Genomic DNA, 18,044 nt, shown 5'->3' with positions numbered 1-18,044 from the left:
GAAAGGTATTTTCTCCTGTCAATAAAGTGACTTAAAATTCGTTGGAACCTTCAAATTAAAAACACAACCTAAACTTTCACTTCCACTTGCAATCACTCTGATTTGGAAAACAGTTTTTTTCCTCATGTCCTCTCCTGGGTTTTCTCCCCTCTCTCCTGTTCTCTCCTCACCATGTTTTTGTTTAAAAATTCATCAGGCCAGGGAAAAATGCTGGGCCAGGAAAAGAGGGGGGGGAAGCAGAAGAAATCGTAGCTTTTGCAAACCCATCACAGCACAGGGGAGAAGAACTTGCACACTCACCTCCCTGCTCTTGGAAAGCGAGAGGCACGCAGAAGGACAAGGGAATATTGTTTATTAACCAACCTCCTGCATGCTCTGGCAGTGGATGCAGCCTCGCTGACCCTCCTCAGAGTTCTCTGATCCTCCATGGCCTAACAGCTCCTCTAGCACGGCAACCAGGGGAAAAAGGGATGGATGAGGCAGGAAAACAACCCTGTGTGTCGGTGTGGGATGCAGCCTGCTCCAGCACTGACTGTAAACCCTGACTGCTGCTCCCAGCTCATGACAGGGCTCTTACTCCAGAAAGACCAGAAAGTGCCAGCTCATGTCTGGCCATGGCACAGCTCTGAGCTGGACACTGGCTGATGTGAGGCACACCCCACAGGTGATGCCGATTTGGGGAAGGACTAAGCTGATGCTTACACAGCAGCAAGGTCGCTCCCATACCCAGTGGTGCAGGGACACAGAAGCACCACAGAACAGTTTGGGTTGCAAGCGACCTTAAAGACCATCTCGACCTGACACCTTCTCCTAGATCAGGTTGCTACAAGCCCCATGCACCGTGGCCCTGAACACGTCCAGGGATGGCACAGCCACAGCTTCTCTGCGCAACCTGCGCCAGGGCCTGACCACACTTTTAGTAATGTATTTCTTCCTAATATCCCTTCCTGTATCCCTACAGTCTCAGGGGTCACTCTCACCCTAGGCAGATCCCACTCTGCCTAGGGTGTTCCAGAGCTTCCCTCTTACAACATGATTTTTAAGGACAGCTGCTGCACTCTCCACACAGGATGCGTGTAGCATCGGCTTACAAGTGAGCACACCCTGCCAGCGGATGAAAAGCTGTATAGAAATGGAAGATCATTACCATGATCTCTGTGGAAACATCCCATCAGGGCAAGCTTTTTGTCCTCCTCCTTCTCTCCCCCCATGTGCACAAATTCTGGCACCCCATGCACCACTTGGCGTTGCCTCAGCACTGTGGGTCCAAAATGCAGGCGTCTGATTTCTAAAGCCATTGTCTGGGATGTGCTATTGAGCTGCAAAACATGGAAGGTTTGGGATGGAAAACAGACATCTTCTGAAAGACAAAAAGAAGCTGGCAACCCAGATTTTATTTGACTTTGAAGCTATAGAGAATGTCAACCAAACACAATTTGCTTTATTTCCACAAAGAGAAAGAGAATCTCAGCCCCAAAACAAACCCACACCTCTGCCCCCAGAAGGCAGCAACAGACAAACTGGGGAGCAGAGGGAAGAGAGCATGGTTTTGCCCCACTGATCACCACTGCAGCACAGAGCAGCTGGGCTTGGAAACGCATTACCACGCTCTACCTGGGAATGTGAGGCAGGAAAAGCTGCTTTGTAAATTTACTTTTGATTTGGAGCTCAGGGTTCGTGTGCCATTACATTTAGCCAGTGCTCATTTCTCAGTTCCATGCAGGGAGGTTTGCAGGAACCACCAGAGTTTCACCATTTTAGCATAGTGACATTTTAGCACAGTTTGCCAAGTACCTGCTGTTCACTTCTGAAAGTGAGCAGGGTGGGAAGAGCCCAGCGGTGCAAACAGCAGCTGAACTGAGATCGAATCCTGCCTCCAGGTTACTGTACTTTCCCCATCATATATCTGACGAGTGACCTCTCACTACAGATTCTGCTTTCAGAGGAGCAGCTTTAAAAGCCCAACCTCTAGGCCCCACTCTGCAGAGTCCTGAAAGCATCTCACAGGCTCCAGGATGAGATTCCCTCACTCATCCCCCCTGCTGCTTTATGAGTGGGCCGTTCCCCTCCCCTCACAGGAATCGGCCACATGTTCTCCATCTGGGAGCAGATGCCCATGAGCCAATAAGCTCAACTTGGAAAACTTCACTGAAAATAGCACCAAATTTCTGAGTGCTCTACCGACCACGGCCAGATGATGGATATTAGTGCTTCAGCAGACCCAGGATGCTGTTTGGCGCAGCACAGCAAAAGCACAGCTAAAAGGGCTCAGGGAGATGGAAATGGGATGGCTGGAGGTGCTGCTGCTGGAGTGTCTACCCTCCTCCAGATGCTCCAGCCCGTAAGGAGGGAGGATCTTGGTCGGCTGGTGAATCAGCCCCCAAACAACTGCTGTACTCAGCCTGGAGTGCTGGGGCACAGGGCAGAGCCCTGGGGAGAAAGGTGAGGGACCACTTAGGGCAGGGCCCCTCACTGCCCCATCCCAGTCATGCCCATGGTGGCACTGCTGGCACCAGGCTGAGGAGCAGGAGGCCTGGGGTAGCTTCTGGGCACTGCTCCTCCCCACAGGGTCAGGATTCAGCCAGCTTTTGATTCATACAACCACCCGACAGTGGGAGACAGGAGGTCCAGACAGTGATAAATCCAGCCTCAAACCACCCTGAGTGACACATCAAAATGGAATTTGCCAAAGGACCTTGCACTGATGAGCTGTGAGCTCCAGGCTACTGGGCAGAGAAGACTCAGGACTGCTGGGAGTCAGGCAAATGCTAGTACTTCCCCTTGGCCAGCAATCACACCAGGCCACGATGGATTTAACTGAGTCTACATACATGTTATTTGGAAGAGAAACCAACAATACCAAGAGCCAACAGGCACTTCTGCCCCCAGGGCCTCTCTTCATTTCCCACCCTGAGGTGCAATGCATGGCCTGTCCAGGGTGACTCCAATTCCCTTGAACGGCTCCTGTTACATTTTCAAATGAACCTGGGGTCCGGGAGAGGCAGGAGTGAAGGGCAGCAACCATTCATCATGCCCAGTGGATGGGGCAGCCCCAGAGAAAAGCCCTTGGGCCGCCCCCATTGACTGCCCACAGCTGTTTCCCTCCAGCAGCCCTGCCCTGCCCTGATCCAGCAGGACAGAAAGCCCCATGTCAAGCACCAACAGAGCCAGACCAAATTTGCTCCCACCCTTCAGTCTGCAGAAACTCAAGCCCTGCACACCTTGGATACAGTGCGAGTCCAGCTCCTCAGGATTCAGTGCTCGGTCCTCTGGGCTCAGGGCAGCAGAGGTCTGCAAGACATCATCTGTACTTCCTCCCTGCTAGGATGGGAGGAAGCTGAATCTCATCATTTCCCTTTGCTTCTGCACTGCCTGTTGGGAGTTTGGAGCCATCTCCCTGTCACTCCCTTGGTGCAGTGAAGGTCTGGAGGCTAAATGCCAAGGTGGCTGTGAAAGGCCACAGCTGGGTGGCCAGGGTCCTGCGCCGACGGTGGCCCCAGCACGCTTGACTCCACATTGGTCCTGCCCTGGCAGAGCAGAACAGTCCCAGGTTCCAGACAGACTCTGCCAAATGCCCTTCCTCCTGCTTTTAAGATGAGGGGAATTTTGTTGTCTCCCCTCCCACAAAGCAGTGTTCCGAACTTGGAGCCTGCGAAAACAACCCTGCCTTACCTGACTTCACCACTGCCAGCTTAGCCCATGACTCTGCACCCACCCAGGCAACGCTGCCTCGGGCCACTGAACCACCAAAGCTGGGAGAAACCTCAGGATGTGGGAGCAAGCATCCACGAGGCTGACAACGTGTCCCCTGTGGCACCACACCGGGAAACGGCTGGGGAGGGATGTGCTGGCCCCACTGAATGGCCCACAGCACGTTTCCTGACAGCCCCAGCTCACCTCGGGGAGCTCCAGCATCACAGCGATCAATGTGAATTAGCCACTATCTATTCTTCCACTTGTTTGCATCAGCTTGGAAATATAATGCCAGGCCAGAGATAAAGTGAACTGGAAACACCCCGGCAGCGCCTAACACTTCCAGCCTGAGGGGTTCGTTCAGCTGATGAGTTTCATCATCACAGGTTCCAGCCTGAAGAGCAGGTTCCCGTGCTCCCCCATGCACATCCCTCCCTGCCAGTGCCTGCATCTCACACACTGGGCCATGAAAGGGCTGCTCTCTGTGAGGTGGATTTTGCAGAGCCCAAACTGCTTCCCACCACACTCCCTGCAAAAGTTGATGACATCCTGACAAGGATTGGGCCACAAAGCCCTGCCATGATTAACCAGTTGAATCTCCAGGCCAGAAAAAACACTGGCTTAAAAAAACCCCCACCTTTTAGTGTCAAACCGGGCTGGCACAGGACCAAGACAGACCCCAAGCTGACATGTGGGAAGCCTGAGACGATGATGCTGCGCATGGGCGACGGATGTGTGATTTTGAGAAGTGTCTCCTCAGTGAGTTATTCTCGGTGCACAGCAATGCTGAAAGCTCACATGCTATAAATAGCCAGCAACAGAGTTGTACCTGCACCACAGCTCTGAACGTGCTTCAGGCCAGCTCGTGGAATTGGGAGAGCCAGGCTGGGGCAGAGCCAGTGCCAGGGATGCTTAAGGCCCATGAAAAAGCAGAGGTGTAAGCTTCAGGCAGTCTGGGCTCCTCACAGAACCAGTAAGGGCTAGCTTTGGCCATGACTGGGTGCTCTTGAACAAGCTTATCTGGTTGCAGGGTCTCACTGCCAGCTTTGTCACTCTTGATGACACAGCCCTGCATAAGATGCACAGAGGCATCTCCCCCAGATACCAAGGATGCAGGCTAGCAGCCAGCAGAGCTGGCATGAGAAATAAAGGTGGTTCTACTTTTCTCCAATGCTAAAGGCACGGCACTACCATCTGCCATGCTGCAGTTAGGGGGAACAGCTTTAAATTGAATGGAACAGGTTCAGACTAGAGATTAGGAAGAAATTCTTCCCTGTGAAGGTGGTGAGGCCCTGGCACAGACTGCACAAAAAAGCTGCGGCTGCCCCATCCCTAGAAACGTTCAAGGTCCTGTTCAACAGGACTTGGAGCAACCTGGGCACGTGGAAGGTGTCCTGGCCCATGGCAGGGGTCGGAACAAGATTATCTCTAATGGTTTATCCCAAACCACTCTATGGCTCTAAAATTTCCCCTCCAGCTCACACAGCACAGGCTGCAGCACCCACAGCACAGCTCTGCCCATTCTTCTGGGTTACATGAAGACAACCAGAACCTCCAGCAGCTTCAACAAAGACCTCAGCCATGAGCCATCCTTCCAGCTCACCAAGCAAGAGAGGTTGCGATCCCACAGCTGAAGCCAGCCAACCGGCTGGTGAGCCAAGGAGCTGGCACAGAGCCCGGCCCTCCTGCTGTGTCACCTGTGGCTGCAAGTCAGGCTCGCAACCTGCCGAGGGAACCGCGGCTTCGTGAGTGCAGCTCAAACCCTCAATTTCAGTTCCCCATTGAAAGGCACTTCCTGGATCCCTCCTAGCCAGCTCACCATCCCCTCCCTACCCACTGGGCAAGATCCAGCCTGAGGAGAAGGCAGAGCAGCCCTGTCTTTACATCTTCAGATGCTAATTTCTGGATTTGCTATAAAATCTTTCTGTAATGTCAGGGGGATGCTTGAGGCCAGACCCTCACAGGTACAGAGGAGGACTGCAAAGTGCCCAACTCTGGATGAGCAGGACAGCTAAGAAGAGGGACAACAAGGCTGACACAACACCAGAGCAATGTGGAGTGATTAAGAATCACTGATACCTACACCAGGTGGAAAATCCCGGTGCTCCCAACATGCTGGCATGCTCTCATGTTCACAGAGGTGGAGGCACATGTCTAGCTGCAGGACACACCTGCATTTCACTGGGCAGCACGGGGGCACGTGTGTGCCCAAGGTCTGCTCAGGTCCCCCCTCCAGGCAGCCCACATGCCATGCTGTGCCAGGGCCACAAGGCTCTGAAGCCACCTCCCCGATCCATGGCTGCTCCCAGGAGCAAGGAAAATGTCCTGCCCAAACGTGCTGAGCTCCTGCTCAGCTTCCCTGTGTGGATTCCAGCAGGTCCTTCCGTGGGAGATGAATCTCAGTCCTCCTCCTGAATTAATAAAAAATACATTATGCCCTCAATTGAACAAGACAAATACCAGCCCAAGGAATGAGAGAAATGCTGGCGGGAAACAAAACGTGGAAGAACTGGATCAGAGGAAGGACCAGAAAATCGGTGGGCACGGGGCACCACTCCTCAGTGTCACACCCACCCTGACACAAGCACATCTCCATTTGCACAGCTTCTAATCTCAGCTCTGCAATGCAGCATCCCCTGACTTCCCAGCTTCACGGCTGCAGCATCCCTGCCTTCCCAGCTCCCCTCCCGCTCAGCTCCCTGCTCCGAGCTGCAATGCAGCAGCATGGGCAAGCCCTGCTCTCCCTTTTGCCCCTCCACCCCACCACGAGGCAACACTGAGCCTCCCAGCCGAGCTCCGAGCCTCACACATCCTCTACCCTCCCAAGCTAAATGCTTTCCAGGCAGAGAACTGGCAACCCCTTCCCCAGCTCCCCCGGGAGAGCTGCTTCGTGTGTCTGGAGGAGGACGTGACTTTGCAGGGTGGGGGATATGGCAGAACGGCACCGTACCCGATCTCCTGTGTCCCCACAGCTCCGCACGAGACACAGCCAAGGTGCGAAGCCTGGAAATAGGACTCAGATACCACAGAGGGATGGAGCTATCCCTACTCCACCCAGGAAGTGGATCCAGGCTCAGCAGTTTCACCATTGCCACCAGTACCAGGAACACTGCACACACACGAGCCTAGGACACCACTGTCACCGGTACCAGGAACACCACACACATGGAGCCCAGGACACTGCGGTCACCAGTACTAGAAACACCACACATGCACATTACCCCAGGACACTGACTGCACATGTAGGGACCAAAAGCCACGAGCACAGTGCCACAAAAGACACTCTGGACCCGACAAGTGACTGATTCAGAGGATGTGCCAGTGGGTCCACCTGACACCACACAGCCAGGCAATCTTGATCCCAAGACTGCAGTCCTACAGCAAACCGCCTGGTCACACCTGCAGCTGAGCCAGGGAAGCCAGGAGGCACATGCTGGCCACAGCAAATGGGCTGGCACTGGAGGCTGGCATCACTCACAGGTTACACACCTCAGAGGGTGCAGGCTCTGATCCTGTGCTGAGCTGGAACAAATCTTCCCCCATGCAATGGGCACAAGCATCAGCCAAGTGTCCTCAGATGCTCGAGTGGGCAGGGGGGGTCTGCAGGTAGAAGGGACCAGGGACACTGTTTTCTGGCATCATGAGAAGCTGCACAGGACAACAAAGAGCAGGGGACCTAAATGGACAGAACAGGGTGATTGATGGCGGGGGGACTTGTGACAAGGGAGTGCTACGGGCACAGAGACACATGCCACAGCACGGGAAGCCAAATATACAAAGTTGGGAATAGGGGCATGAGGAAGATGCTCTCTAGAAGGACCCAGAACTGCCAATGATTCCCCAAGTGCCACCCACATGGAAGCACACTGCTCACAAGGCACCAGGACCAGGCAGGAGCCATGGGTGGGCTGAGTCCATCCCAGCAGCACTCAGCAGTCACACCCATGAGACTGTAAAGCCTTGAGGGGGCATCACCCAGGTCCCACTGTGGGCACACATCCCATCAGCAGATCCCAAACAGCACTTCCAGAATTTCCATAGTTTTCTATTCATTACGTATTTTCTTTTTAGACATGTTGGATCTGGGGGCAAGATATAGGCAGTCACTGGGAAAGCCCCATTTGAACAGGGATTTTCAGGCACTTTGGGGAGAACTTTGTTTCAGCAGTGCATCCCCAAATATGTTTGCTTCCAAGTGTTTGCTCTGATACCTTTCCATGGGAAATTTTGAAAGACATCTGGATTTATTTCTGTCTCAGCCCTTTCTCCACGCTGCCATAATCACTGGGAACAGGGCACATCCCAAACAGCTTCAGCAGAAGCTCTGGGGCCCTTGGATCCCATTTCCAGATTTTTTCCCCAGTTGCTGTAGTGGAGAAAGCAGACATCTACTACTTGCTGTCAGCTCCTGAGAGCAGGCTGGAAGCAGCAACACAAATGTGTTCCACTCCCCTTTCTCCTCACTATTACCCCAAAGGCAGGAGTCCAGCTCTGTGAGAAAAAGGAAATAAATCCCCATCCCAATGACCTCGTCACACAGAGACCTTAAGAGAGGAATAGCATTAGTGGTACGGGACAACCACAGCACTTTATGAGGCAATAACCCACTCCCATCACTGTGAAGAGCTATTTGGTCTCTGACCTCTTCATGGTCTCCAGCCAGGGAGCCTGGTCACTGCTGCCCAGTGCTGCCATGGGCCCATTAGGTAGGAACAACATGGGGCAGAGGGAGGAATGCCATGGGGCAGAAGTGCTTCTTTGATCCCACACCGTGTGTTTCCCAGCAAGGATGGCAATCAGAAGGGAGTAACTTGGTTCCCATCTCCACTAGCGTCAGGAATGTCCTTGCAGGGGACATGTCAGATGCCAATCTTTTCTGCACCGTGGTTTACTTTTTAAACCAGAGCCAGATGTAACATGCAGCTCCCTCCTGTCACGGAGCTCATTCCAGCCCTTGGCTCTCCTCCCCACCGCTGAGGAGCTGCTGGCACCCACTGCCCACCCAGCAGCAGCCTGAGCACAGCCAGGCTCTGCCCTGCCTGCATGTCGGCACCACGAGGGTACCGACTCCCCGTGGGTACACACCGCCCAGCAAGGACATCCCTGCTGGGTCACCTGGGAAGGGTGGCATGGCCCGCCCAAGGGCTGCGGGACTGAGAGGGGTTACAGCCGCAACTGAAGAGTTTGGCAGGGCTGTAGACTCCTGCAGAGAGCATTTCGGGGAACACCATCTCCACTGGGATCTCACGTGTGTTTGCCTGGGTTCTGGCCCACACAACACTGACCACTTATTTGTTGCTGCAAATTAGCAGCAACTTAAGAGGCACCACATCCAGCAAGAGATGGACAAGGAAATGGCCGCAGAAAGCAGCTGCAGGATCTTGGAGGTGCTCTGGGGAGCTCTAGGTAAGTGCAACCATCACGCCAAGCACCATAAGCACAGCCAGTACAAAAAAGCCCTTGCACCTGCACAGCCCTGTCCATCACACACAGACATGGACACGGTGAGCTCTGCACAACCAGCTCTTCCACCATGCTGGCCACGTGCCCTCCATCCCCTTCATCCTGTGGTTGGGCACTGGCATAATTAGCAACCCCAGCTGCCAGTCGGCTTTGATGAGAAGCCTCAGTCTTTGGTTGATGTAAAATGTATAATTTGGATGATGGAAATAGCCTCTACAAAGCACATGTGGTTGCTGCGTGCCGGTGACCTCTCCCGGCTTGCGCAGGCTGCTCTTTAAACGTGGTTCAGCTACAAAGGCTTCAGTGCCATCAAACAGATGAGGCAGCGGCAGTGACTGAATGAGAAGTAACATTTGGTCATTACTGAATAAACCGCATTTTTGGCCAACAGAGGCTTGGGAATGCTTCTGGCAGGAGAAGCATGAGGTAGAGATGAGAATTCAGGTGTGGAGACCAAAGACACACAAGGTCTCTGGAAGCCACTGTGGCTGGCAGGGCCAGGAGTTCAGAAGCTGCACAGGCTTCTCAACACAGGCCAGCAGTTCAAGGACAACCACATCTGCAGAGGCTGGAAATCCCTGGAATTTCTGCCTCTCTTCCCAGCACAAACCAAGCTTGCGGGTCCTTCCATGCCACTCTGGATAGGGTGTCCTTCAGCAAACGTTGCCAAACTGCTCAGGCTGATGTTTCACTTGCCAAAGGGATTGATGAAAACAGCAGAGACCTTCCTTCCCTCCCTCCCAAGCATCTCCTGTAGCAACCAGGAGAAAGCCCCTCTCCTGGTGCTCCTCACCTACCCTAACAGGGTGTGAAGCCCACTCTCGTGAATCCAACTCTCCTGGGATCCCACTCCTTCTGGAATCTCCACCACAGGAACCCAACTCTTCCTGGGGAAGCCAGGTTGTGGAAGGTACCATCACCACTGGGGAAGATTTCATCCGCCTGGATTGCAAGCACAGGGGTCTGGAGGCTCAGCACGTGTCTACACACCCTCGAGCTGCGGTTGTGCCAGCACCACTGTCACACTGCTCCTTCCCTCCACATCCCAGGCTCCCGGTGGCATCCCCACCACACAGGCTGTCATGTATGTGCCAGGTCACAGCTGGCTTGGGTAAGTAGGTGTGACTCAACATCACAACTCCCATGAACGTGCGAAGTACAACCCCACGAAAGTGAAGTTTCAACATGGTGAATCTCCTGCTCTGTCTACCCCAGGGGCTCTCCCCATTCAACTCTTTATATAGCCCTAGATCCCCCCCACAGCAAGCCTGCCAGCCCATTCGTCTTGGAAAATTCTTGGCAATACACAGAGGACACATCTGGCAGGGTTTGGGCCTCACGGACCAGCTGACCAAGTCTTCAGATGCTAAGTACAGTCCAAGGGGATGTTCATCACCTGCCAAGGTCAAAGTCAGCCCTGACTGATGCAGGTGGAGGCTTGGCAACACCCCAGAAACCAAATCCCTTGCTGGGGGCACTTCCACAGCCATGATCTTCCTCAGAGTGCACACAAGATCCTGTCTTGGATCTCTGGTACTCCGGAGTACCACAAACTGGGAGTCACTCCCACGTGGGCCAATTCTGCAAGGATTTCTCTTGGGGATGCTGAGGAAACTCCCACCTAAGAGCAGAGCATCATGGGGGGACACTGAGATTCCCCCAGGCATCCCAACATCAGTGAGTGGTTGTCAGTCCCATAAGTGAGAAATCCTCCTGCAATCCTGCCGCGCTCCCATGGCATCTGGCGCTACGGCAGCATTAGGCCTGAGGATGGATGTCTGTAAACCCAGCTGTGGGACCAGCGGGGCAGCCTGAGCCCCTGCAGCGGGGCTGACGACCTGCAGCCCACCTGCTCATCCCCACAGTCTGCCTGCCCAGGCCTCGAGCTCACTCTGTGGCCTTCCACTTGGGAGCCCTGGGATGCACCAGCATCAGGGCAGACTCTGCCAAGGAGGGCACTGCTGCTGCCCCCGTGGCTGGGCATGGCTGGGGGCCAAGGGCAATGGTCTGGGAGGGTCCATGCCTGCGTGCCAGCACACCCTAGTGCGTGCTGTGCCAGAGCCCTGCTGGAGCTGGGGCTGTGACAGCCCGAAGGCTCCTGAAGCAGCCAGGGGTACACAGGGAAGTGGACTCAGCTAGTGCGGCTTTCCAGGTAGCTGGCTCCAGCACACACTGCAGCCTGCTCCATCCACATCTCCAAACCATCTCCCGCAGGCCCCAGCCGGGGCAAATCTCTACCCTTTCTCTTCATCACATACCAAGGACGTGGCATTTCACGCCAGCTCAAGCACCAGAGAAGCTCCCAGCCCCCTAAAAAGCGGTCCCAGGCAGGGAACTTGAAGGGACCGGACACACCAGTCCTGCCTGTACTGCTGCTCCCCCACCACCACCAAGCACCAGCACTTCACAGCTGGCCAGCTGGAGCACCATGCGAGCACCATGATGGCTGCGCAGGGCTCCCTTGCCACCTTCACACACCAGTTTGCCCGACCAAACACGCCTCTGCAGGCCCACAAGCCCCCACAGTCATTGCCCAGCTGAGACCCCAGGCACTGCTGGTTGGGATGCAAGGAAGACAGGGTGTCAGTGGGAAGCAGAGGGCTGCCCAGGCAGCCACAATTCCTAGAGATGAGCATGCAGCATGAGAGAATGGCAAGGGCTGGGCTCACCTGTACCAAGAGCCAACGACGCAGCCCACAATGGGGCACAGGGTTCCAAGGTGTGGGGCACAGCCAGCACTGGGCCAGTGCTCGCTGTTCTCATGGAAACCCACTGTGCACACAATGCACACAACAAGCTCGGGGATCAAACCCACAGGGATAGCAAAGCGCAGGCAGCCACAGTCTGAAACAGACTCACGCAAACCCTGCAGCAGCATCCTTGGAGAATCCTCCTCGGCCAGAGCCCCAGATCACAGTGAAGTTCTGGATCTGCCCAAAATGGAGCAGGAGCATGGACCCCCCGCACAGCACCTCCACCAGCAGCTTCCCAAGGTCACCCCCAGGGCAAGCCACAGTGATGGTGGGGAGCAGCTGTGGCACCCGGCTGTGCAGCCTCCATCGTGTTTGGTGGGTGTTGAGACAAGGGATGGCCGACAAGGCACGTGGGGGAGGACAAGCTCCACCACCACCTGCCACTGCTCCTTGTGAGGAGGAACTGCTTTTCCTGCAAGGCAAGAGGCAGCTGACAGCATCTTCCCTCAAGTGTGCCTTGGAAATGCACTGATGGCTGGAGACCCTCTGCCCTGGAGCCAGGCTGGGAGAGCTGGGGATGTTCAGCCTGGAGAAAGCTCTGGGGAGACCTTAAAAGCCCCTTTTAGTGCCCAAAGGGGCTCCAGGGGAGCTGGAGTGGGACTTTACGACAAGGGCCTGGAGTGACAGGACAAGGGGAATGGCTTTCCACTGACAGAGGGCAGGGGTAAATGAGATATTGGGAAGAGATTCTTCCTGTGAGGGTGAGAAGGCTCTGGCAAAGGTTATCCGGAGAAGCTGTGGCTGCCCCATCCCTGGCAGCGGCCAAGGCCAGGTTGGATAGGGCTGGGAACAACGAGGGCTAGTGGAAGGTGTCCTTGCCCGCGGCAGGGAGTGGAACAGGATGAGCTTTGATGTCTCTTCCAACCCAAACCATTCTGTGGTTCTAAGTGACTGCGGACACCGAGGCTGATGCCTCCTTTCCCCTCAGCCTCCCGTCACCTCAAGACACTGAGGCGGCCACCAGCGAGCCCTCACGGAGTGTCAGGAGCCCAGATGCCTCCAGCCGCCACCTCTGGCCATTCCCATCTCGATGTCGAGCCCGGCAATCGCGCCGGCCGCACTCACCCAGCATTTGGCTGAAGAGCAGCTGCTCCAGGTCGCCCAGCACCGTCACCACCAGCTCGGGGTCCACCTTCAGGTACGGCTTCTCCTCGGTGCCCGCCGCCACCGCCGGCGCCTTCCCGCCCAGCAGCTCGTCGTCGCACTTGCCGCCGCCGCCGCCGCCGCCCGCCTCGGGGGCCTTGCTGAGGGGCTTCACCTCGGCGTAGGGCCCGCGGGGGATGCGGCTCGGCTTGCCGGCGGGCGGCGGCTTGGCGGGGCCGGCGGGGCGCGGCGACAGCAGCGAGTGCTCGGAGCGGGACAGGCTCCGCGACATGGCGGGCGCGTCCCGCCCGCGGGGGCCGCCGCGCCCGCCGCCCCCCGCCGCCGCCGCCCCCGGCGCCGCCGCCTTGGCCATGTCGTCGCTCCAGCGAGGCTCATAGAGCTGCCGCTTCTTCTCGGCGTCGGTGAGGAAGGCGAGGTTGGTGAGCGACTTCTGCTTGCGCAGGTTGGAGCCGGTCGGCAGCCGCCCCTCCGCGCTGCTCGCCTTGAAGACGCGCAGCTCCGCGCCCCGCGGCCCCGTGGCCGCCGCCTTCGGCCGCTTCGGCATCACGGTGCTGCCGTCGGGGCCCCGCCGAAAGCCGCGCTCCTCCTCGCCCAGCTCCACGTCGGGAAGGCTCTTGAGGTTGCTCCCCAGCATCCCCGCGCTGCAACCATTTAACCCGCCGGGCGCTGCTGCTGCTGCTGCTGCTGCTGCTGCTGCGGCACCGAGGACACACCGGGCGAGACGGAGGGAGAGGCACCGTCAGCGCCCGTCCCACCGGCCGGGGCGGAGCGGGGAGGGGAGGGGATGGCGCGGGCGGGGAGCCGGGGTGGGGGAGGAGGGGGGGTGAGCGGCACGGCCCCACCTCGCCGCTCCGCCGCCGGCAGGACACTGCGAACCAGCGGAATGTCAGGGGCGAACAAAAAGGGCCCGCCCTCCTCTGGCGCGGGCAGGGGGCGGGGCGCGGGGCGCGCGCCCGCGGAGGGGAGGGAGGGGAGGGAGGGGAGGGGGCGCGCGCCACGGGGCGGGGCCGGGCGGGGGCGCGCGTGGCGGAGCCTGCGGGACGGGCGGACCGAGCGGGACCCGGGGACAGTGCTCCGCGCAGGACTCTGCCCTGACACAGCGCCCCGGGGTGAGGCATCAAGCTGGCGAGCACGGAGCCGGCGATGGCCCCCGCCACCCCCGCGACCGCGGCCTGGCCGCCCCGTTCCGCAGCCCCTCGCGGCAAGGGATGTGCTGGGTGCCGGGTGGGAGGTGGATGAAGCCAGCGCGGGGGTCCCATGCCACAGCACCCTGCGTTGAAGCACCCCCTGTCCCGCCCGCTATGGACCCCACACCCACCTAGACACTGCTCACCCACTCCCAGGGCGGTCAAAGCATCCCCGTTTCTCCCCAAATTGTGCAGCGAGAGCCCAGGGTGGCCCCAGGAATCCCCCGAGGGACACTGTGGCCCCCAAACCCAGCGGGGCCTCTCCACTGATCCTAGAGAATTAAGGGAGGGGGGGCGGAGAAAGAAGGGGAGTGGGATCTGGTTATCATCATTTTTCATTAATTACCCGTCCCTTGGGAGGGGTGAATTAAGTCTATTTGGTGACCTCACGCGGGCTGCCATGGCAACCGCCGGGAAATATTGCATTAGAGCCCATCACTGCTGCCGAGATAAGGACGGGAGGACCGGGGGTGGTGCGAGCCCCCCAGCCCACCCCCGGCCCAGTGACCCGGGGTTCAGCCCGTGGTAGTGCTGAAGAGTCCCCAAATAACTCCGCCTGGATGGGACAATAAAGGGTGCAAAAAAAAAAAAAAAAGGTGTTTTGCACTGAGAGGTGCTGCTGGGGCAGGATGGGTGCACAAGCTGCACCCCAAAGCCACTCGGGGTTCGGGGGTGGGCTGTTGCCTGGGTGTAGGCCCCGCTATAGGGGGCAAATCTGCACGTGTTGTGTCGCTTTGGGGCTGGTGAGGTGATTCTTGGGGTCTCCAATGTCCCCTGTTCCCTCTGGCTGGGCCCAGCGGAGCCGTGGGAGGTGCCGCGGGCCGGGGAAACTGGAGCAGGCATGGAGTGAGGAAAGGATCCGGCCCCTTCCCCGGTGCCGAACTCGCTCGGCTTTATCCCAAAACCTCCCCAAGGAGCCGGGCAGCTGCACTGGGCGCATGCCAGCCCCACTCGCTCCCTTCTGCTTCCTCCTGGAACATCCTCCCGCTTGCCGCTGGCTTCAGCACTTTCCAAATCGGGGCTCAGCGCTGATTATTCTCTGACTGAGGTGCTGGGACCCTCGGTCAAAGCCGGGCTCTGCCAGGACCCACCGTGGATCTGACCGACTTCTGTCCCTTCAAATCACCCCGTGAGGCTCCCGGCTCTCTTTTTCCCCTTCCCTGCACATCTCTAGAGCATCCCGCCATCCTTCGCTGCTGCTGCCCTGGCAACCGCCGCCCCAGCATCCTCCCTGGACCCGCCTCCCCAAAATCTCCCCCCAAAGCAAGCGCCAGAGGGGACTGGGGTGGTCTCAGCATTGCAGCAGGGAGCTTGTATTCAGCCCTGAAGAAAGGGGGTGATCCGGTGGTGGAGCCAGCGGTCCCTCCGTGCCGGCTCCTTGGAAATGGGTCAATGGGAGCTCGCTGGGGAACTGGGAAGAGGAGGGAAAGGAGCCAGCCAGGGTGATGTCCTGGCGCCGTCCCCGGAGGGGTCAATTCACTGTGCTTCTCACAGTGTAAGGTTTTGGCCACGGAGGTCACCTGATGCCGGAACTGCAGACGAGCCTTTCCCAGGGGAGTTGGGGCACCTCCAGTGTGAGGGTTCCCCCCAGTGCCCCACTGACTTCCAGCCCAGGCTCCCATTCCAGCACGAACCTCTGTCCCCTGGCACCATCACGGCAGCCCCCCCGCAGGACACCCCCATTCCTGACCAACCCCTCTGGACTCACTCAGGCCTCTGGGCTTGGGGTCAGGGTCAGATCCCTTCTCAGGACCAGAGCACTCATCACCCGGGGACGTGGCCCTCTCATGCTCCTGGTCCTCCTGCAGCCTGTGGGCAGAAGGGGGTGAGGGTGGGTGATCAGGGGCAGTTGCCCTGGTCCCCCTCCTGGGGACCCCCAGGATATGAGAATGTGGAGCCGTAGGCTCTGCTATGGTCTGGGGACACTGGTCTCATGGCAAGAGGTCCCAGAGCACCCTATTCCCCAATGAGTCCATCCCCTGCCCCACATCAGCTCCCATGGGTGCCTTAGCAACCCCAGCACCCCAAATCCAGTGGGAACCTTCCTTCTATTACAGAGTCCCCTGACCCACCCCCACCATTTCCCATGGCCACCCCTCCTGGGCCTGCCTGCCTCCCCCTGTCCCCGTGCCCCCCACAGCCCCATGTCCCCAGGTACCCCCAGCCCCATGTTCCCCCATCCCCATGTCCCCAATCCCCAGGGACTCACCGGTACTGGAAGGGTGCCACAGTGGCAGTGATGGGGTGGCTGTGTGGGGGTCCTGAGGAGAAAGTGATGGCCCCTGACCCAAAAACGGGGCCCCTCCCCTGTGAGCCACCATGAGACTCATCCCCTGTCCCTGATGTGGCTGTTCCGCTGCCCTTCCCAGGGGACCCTCCCAGCCGCCCCCCACCCCTGCCCTGTGCTAGGGGAGCTTTGCGCAACTCACTGGGCTCCCCCACCCTGCCTGCCCCCCTCCTTCCACTGCCCGCTGCCTCTGGCCATTTCCCAGGGGACATCAGGGGTCTTGGCAGCTCTCTCTGCCCACCATGAGCAGGGACACTGGGGCTTCCCTCCCTGCCCTCGGCCAGCTCGTGGCCAGCAGCTTTGCCGGTGGCTTTGGGCTTGAGAGCCTTGGGACCAGGGGCTGGCACCTTCCCTGGCCGAGGGGACGGAGCCCTGTGGAGGACAGGGGACCCCGGGGTGCTCAGGGGGGCTGTGGTATGCAGTTTGCCGTGGGCCATGGCACGGGGCACTGGGATGGCAGACTGGTAGTGGCTGCGGCCAGCGGAGTTGACATTGGCTGTTCCCTTCATCCTGGTGAGCTGCTGACAAGGCTGTGGAGGAAGAGGAGGATTCATTACAGCCCAGCCAAGAGAGGGCACCCACAGCCCCCTGGCAGCACCAGGCCTTGGTCTTTGTTCCTACTGGCCATGGGTGTCAATGTCTCCATCCTGGGAGAAGGCCACTGCAGCCCACACCCCAGGGTGAGGACACACACTTATCATGTCCTCTGACAGGGATTCACAGGACCATGGCATATGTGATGTCCTCCCCTTGGGAGCCTGTGCAGCCCCAGCCCCATGTCCCCAGGTCACTACAGCAGGTCCCTGCAGCGAGGACATTTGGGCACAGACCCTCACCAGTTAGGGCTGCACCACAGGCATGGTGGGGCCCTCCTGCCACTCAAAACTTTTTCCTGGTCCCCAAAACCACCTCCTGATGAACCAAAACCACCTCCCAGACATCTGAGGCCATCTCCTGGCCTCCTAAAACCATCTCCTGGTCATCTAAGACCAACTCCTTGTCACCTGAAACAATCTCCTGTCACCCAAGACCACCTTCTAGTGGCATGAGGACCAGCTCTGTGACCCCATCTACTGGTGTCTGAGTCTCATCCCCACACGGGAGTGCCCTCCTTATCCCCAGTGTCCCCTCACATGGTGCCACCTGCCATACCTCTCCATGCTCCCACTCTCATCTTGCTTGCCCCATGGTGACTTTCCATGTCACCCCTCAGAGCTCTGTGTCCCCCCCTTGCCTTGATGTTTTTCTCCATGTGATAAGGATGAGGTCTCATCCCACCCAAAACACCCACATGCAGGGCCGTCCTTGCCACCACCAGTGACAGGGATGTCAGCACAGTCACAGTGAGTGGAGAAGCTCATCACTCCCCGTGCCCACAGGATTTGCCCGGGCAAGCAGAGCAGAGCTCAGCAAGGAAAGCAGCCATGGAAGAAAGCTCCATCTCCAACCACCTCCTGCCTGCAGCTCTTCCTGAAAAAATCTCAAAACTCAGAGAAAAAGGTTTCCTCCAGGGGATGAAATGATCTCTAGAAAGATGGGGAGCTGTGGCCCCACAGG

At 57.9% G+C, this 18,044-nt stretch overlaps 1 protein-coding gene across 1 annotated transcript in view; it reads right to left on the bottom strand.

The window, feature by feature from the left end:
* Positions 1-16,999, bottom strand: part of NAV1 (neuron navigator 1) — a 61,130-nt gene extending 44,131 nt beyond the window's left edge. Inside the window, exons 1-4 of the mRNA XM_066203736.1 lie at positions 16,410-16,999; positions 15,909-16,009; positions 14,332-14,472; positions 12,975-13,691 (exon numbers count right to left, since the gene is read on the bottom strand). Of these exons, the coding sequence (XP_066059833.1) occupies positions 12,975-13,691; positions 14,332-14,472; positions 15,909-16,009; positions 16,410-16,996 (1,546 nt within the window). The 5' untranslated portion in view covers positions 16,997-16,999. The remainder of the gene's footprint in view (positions 1-12,974; positions 13,692-14,331; positions 14,473-15,908; positions 16,010-16,409) is intronic.
* Positions 17,000-18,044: the final 1,045 nt, after the last annotated feature.

This window comes from Chamaea fasciata, unplaced genomic scaffold (genome assembly GCF_029207755.1).
Source record: "Chamaea fasciata isolate MVZ Bird 193981 ecotype frontalis unplaced genomic scaffold, bChaFas1.0.hap1 SCAF_25, whole genome shotgun sequence".
Classification (NCBI taxonomy): domain Eukaryota; kingdom Metazoa; phylum Chordata; class Aves; order Passeriformes; family Sylviidae; genus Chamaea; species Chamaea fasciata.
Note: the sequence above shows the minus strand (reverse complement) of the source record. Positions and strands in the feature narration are given on the sequence as shown.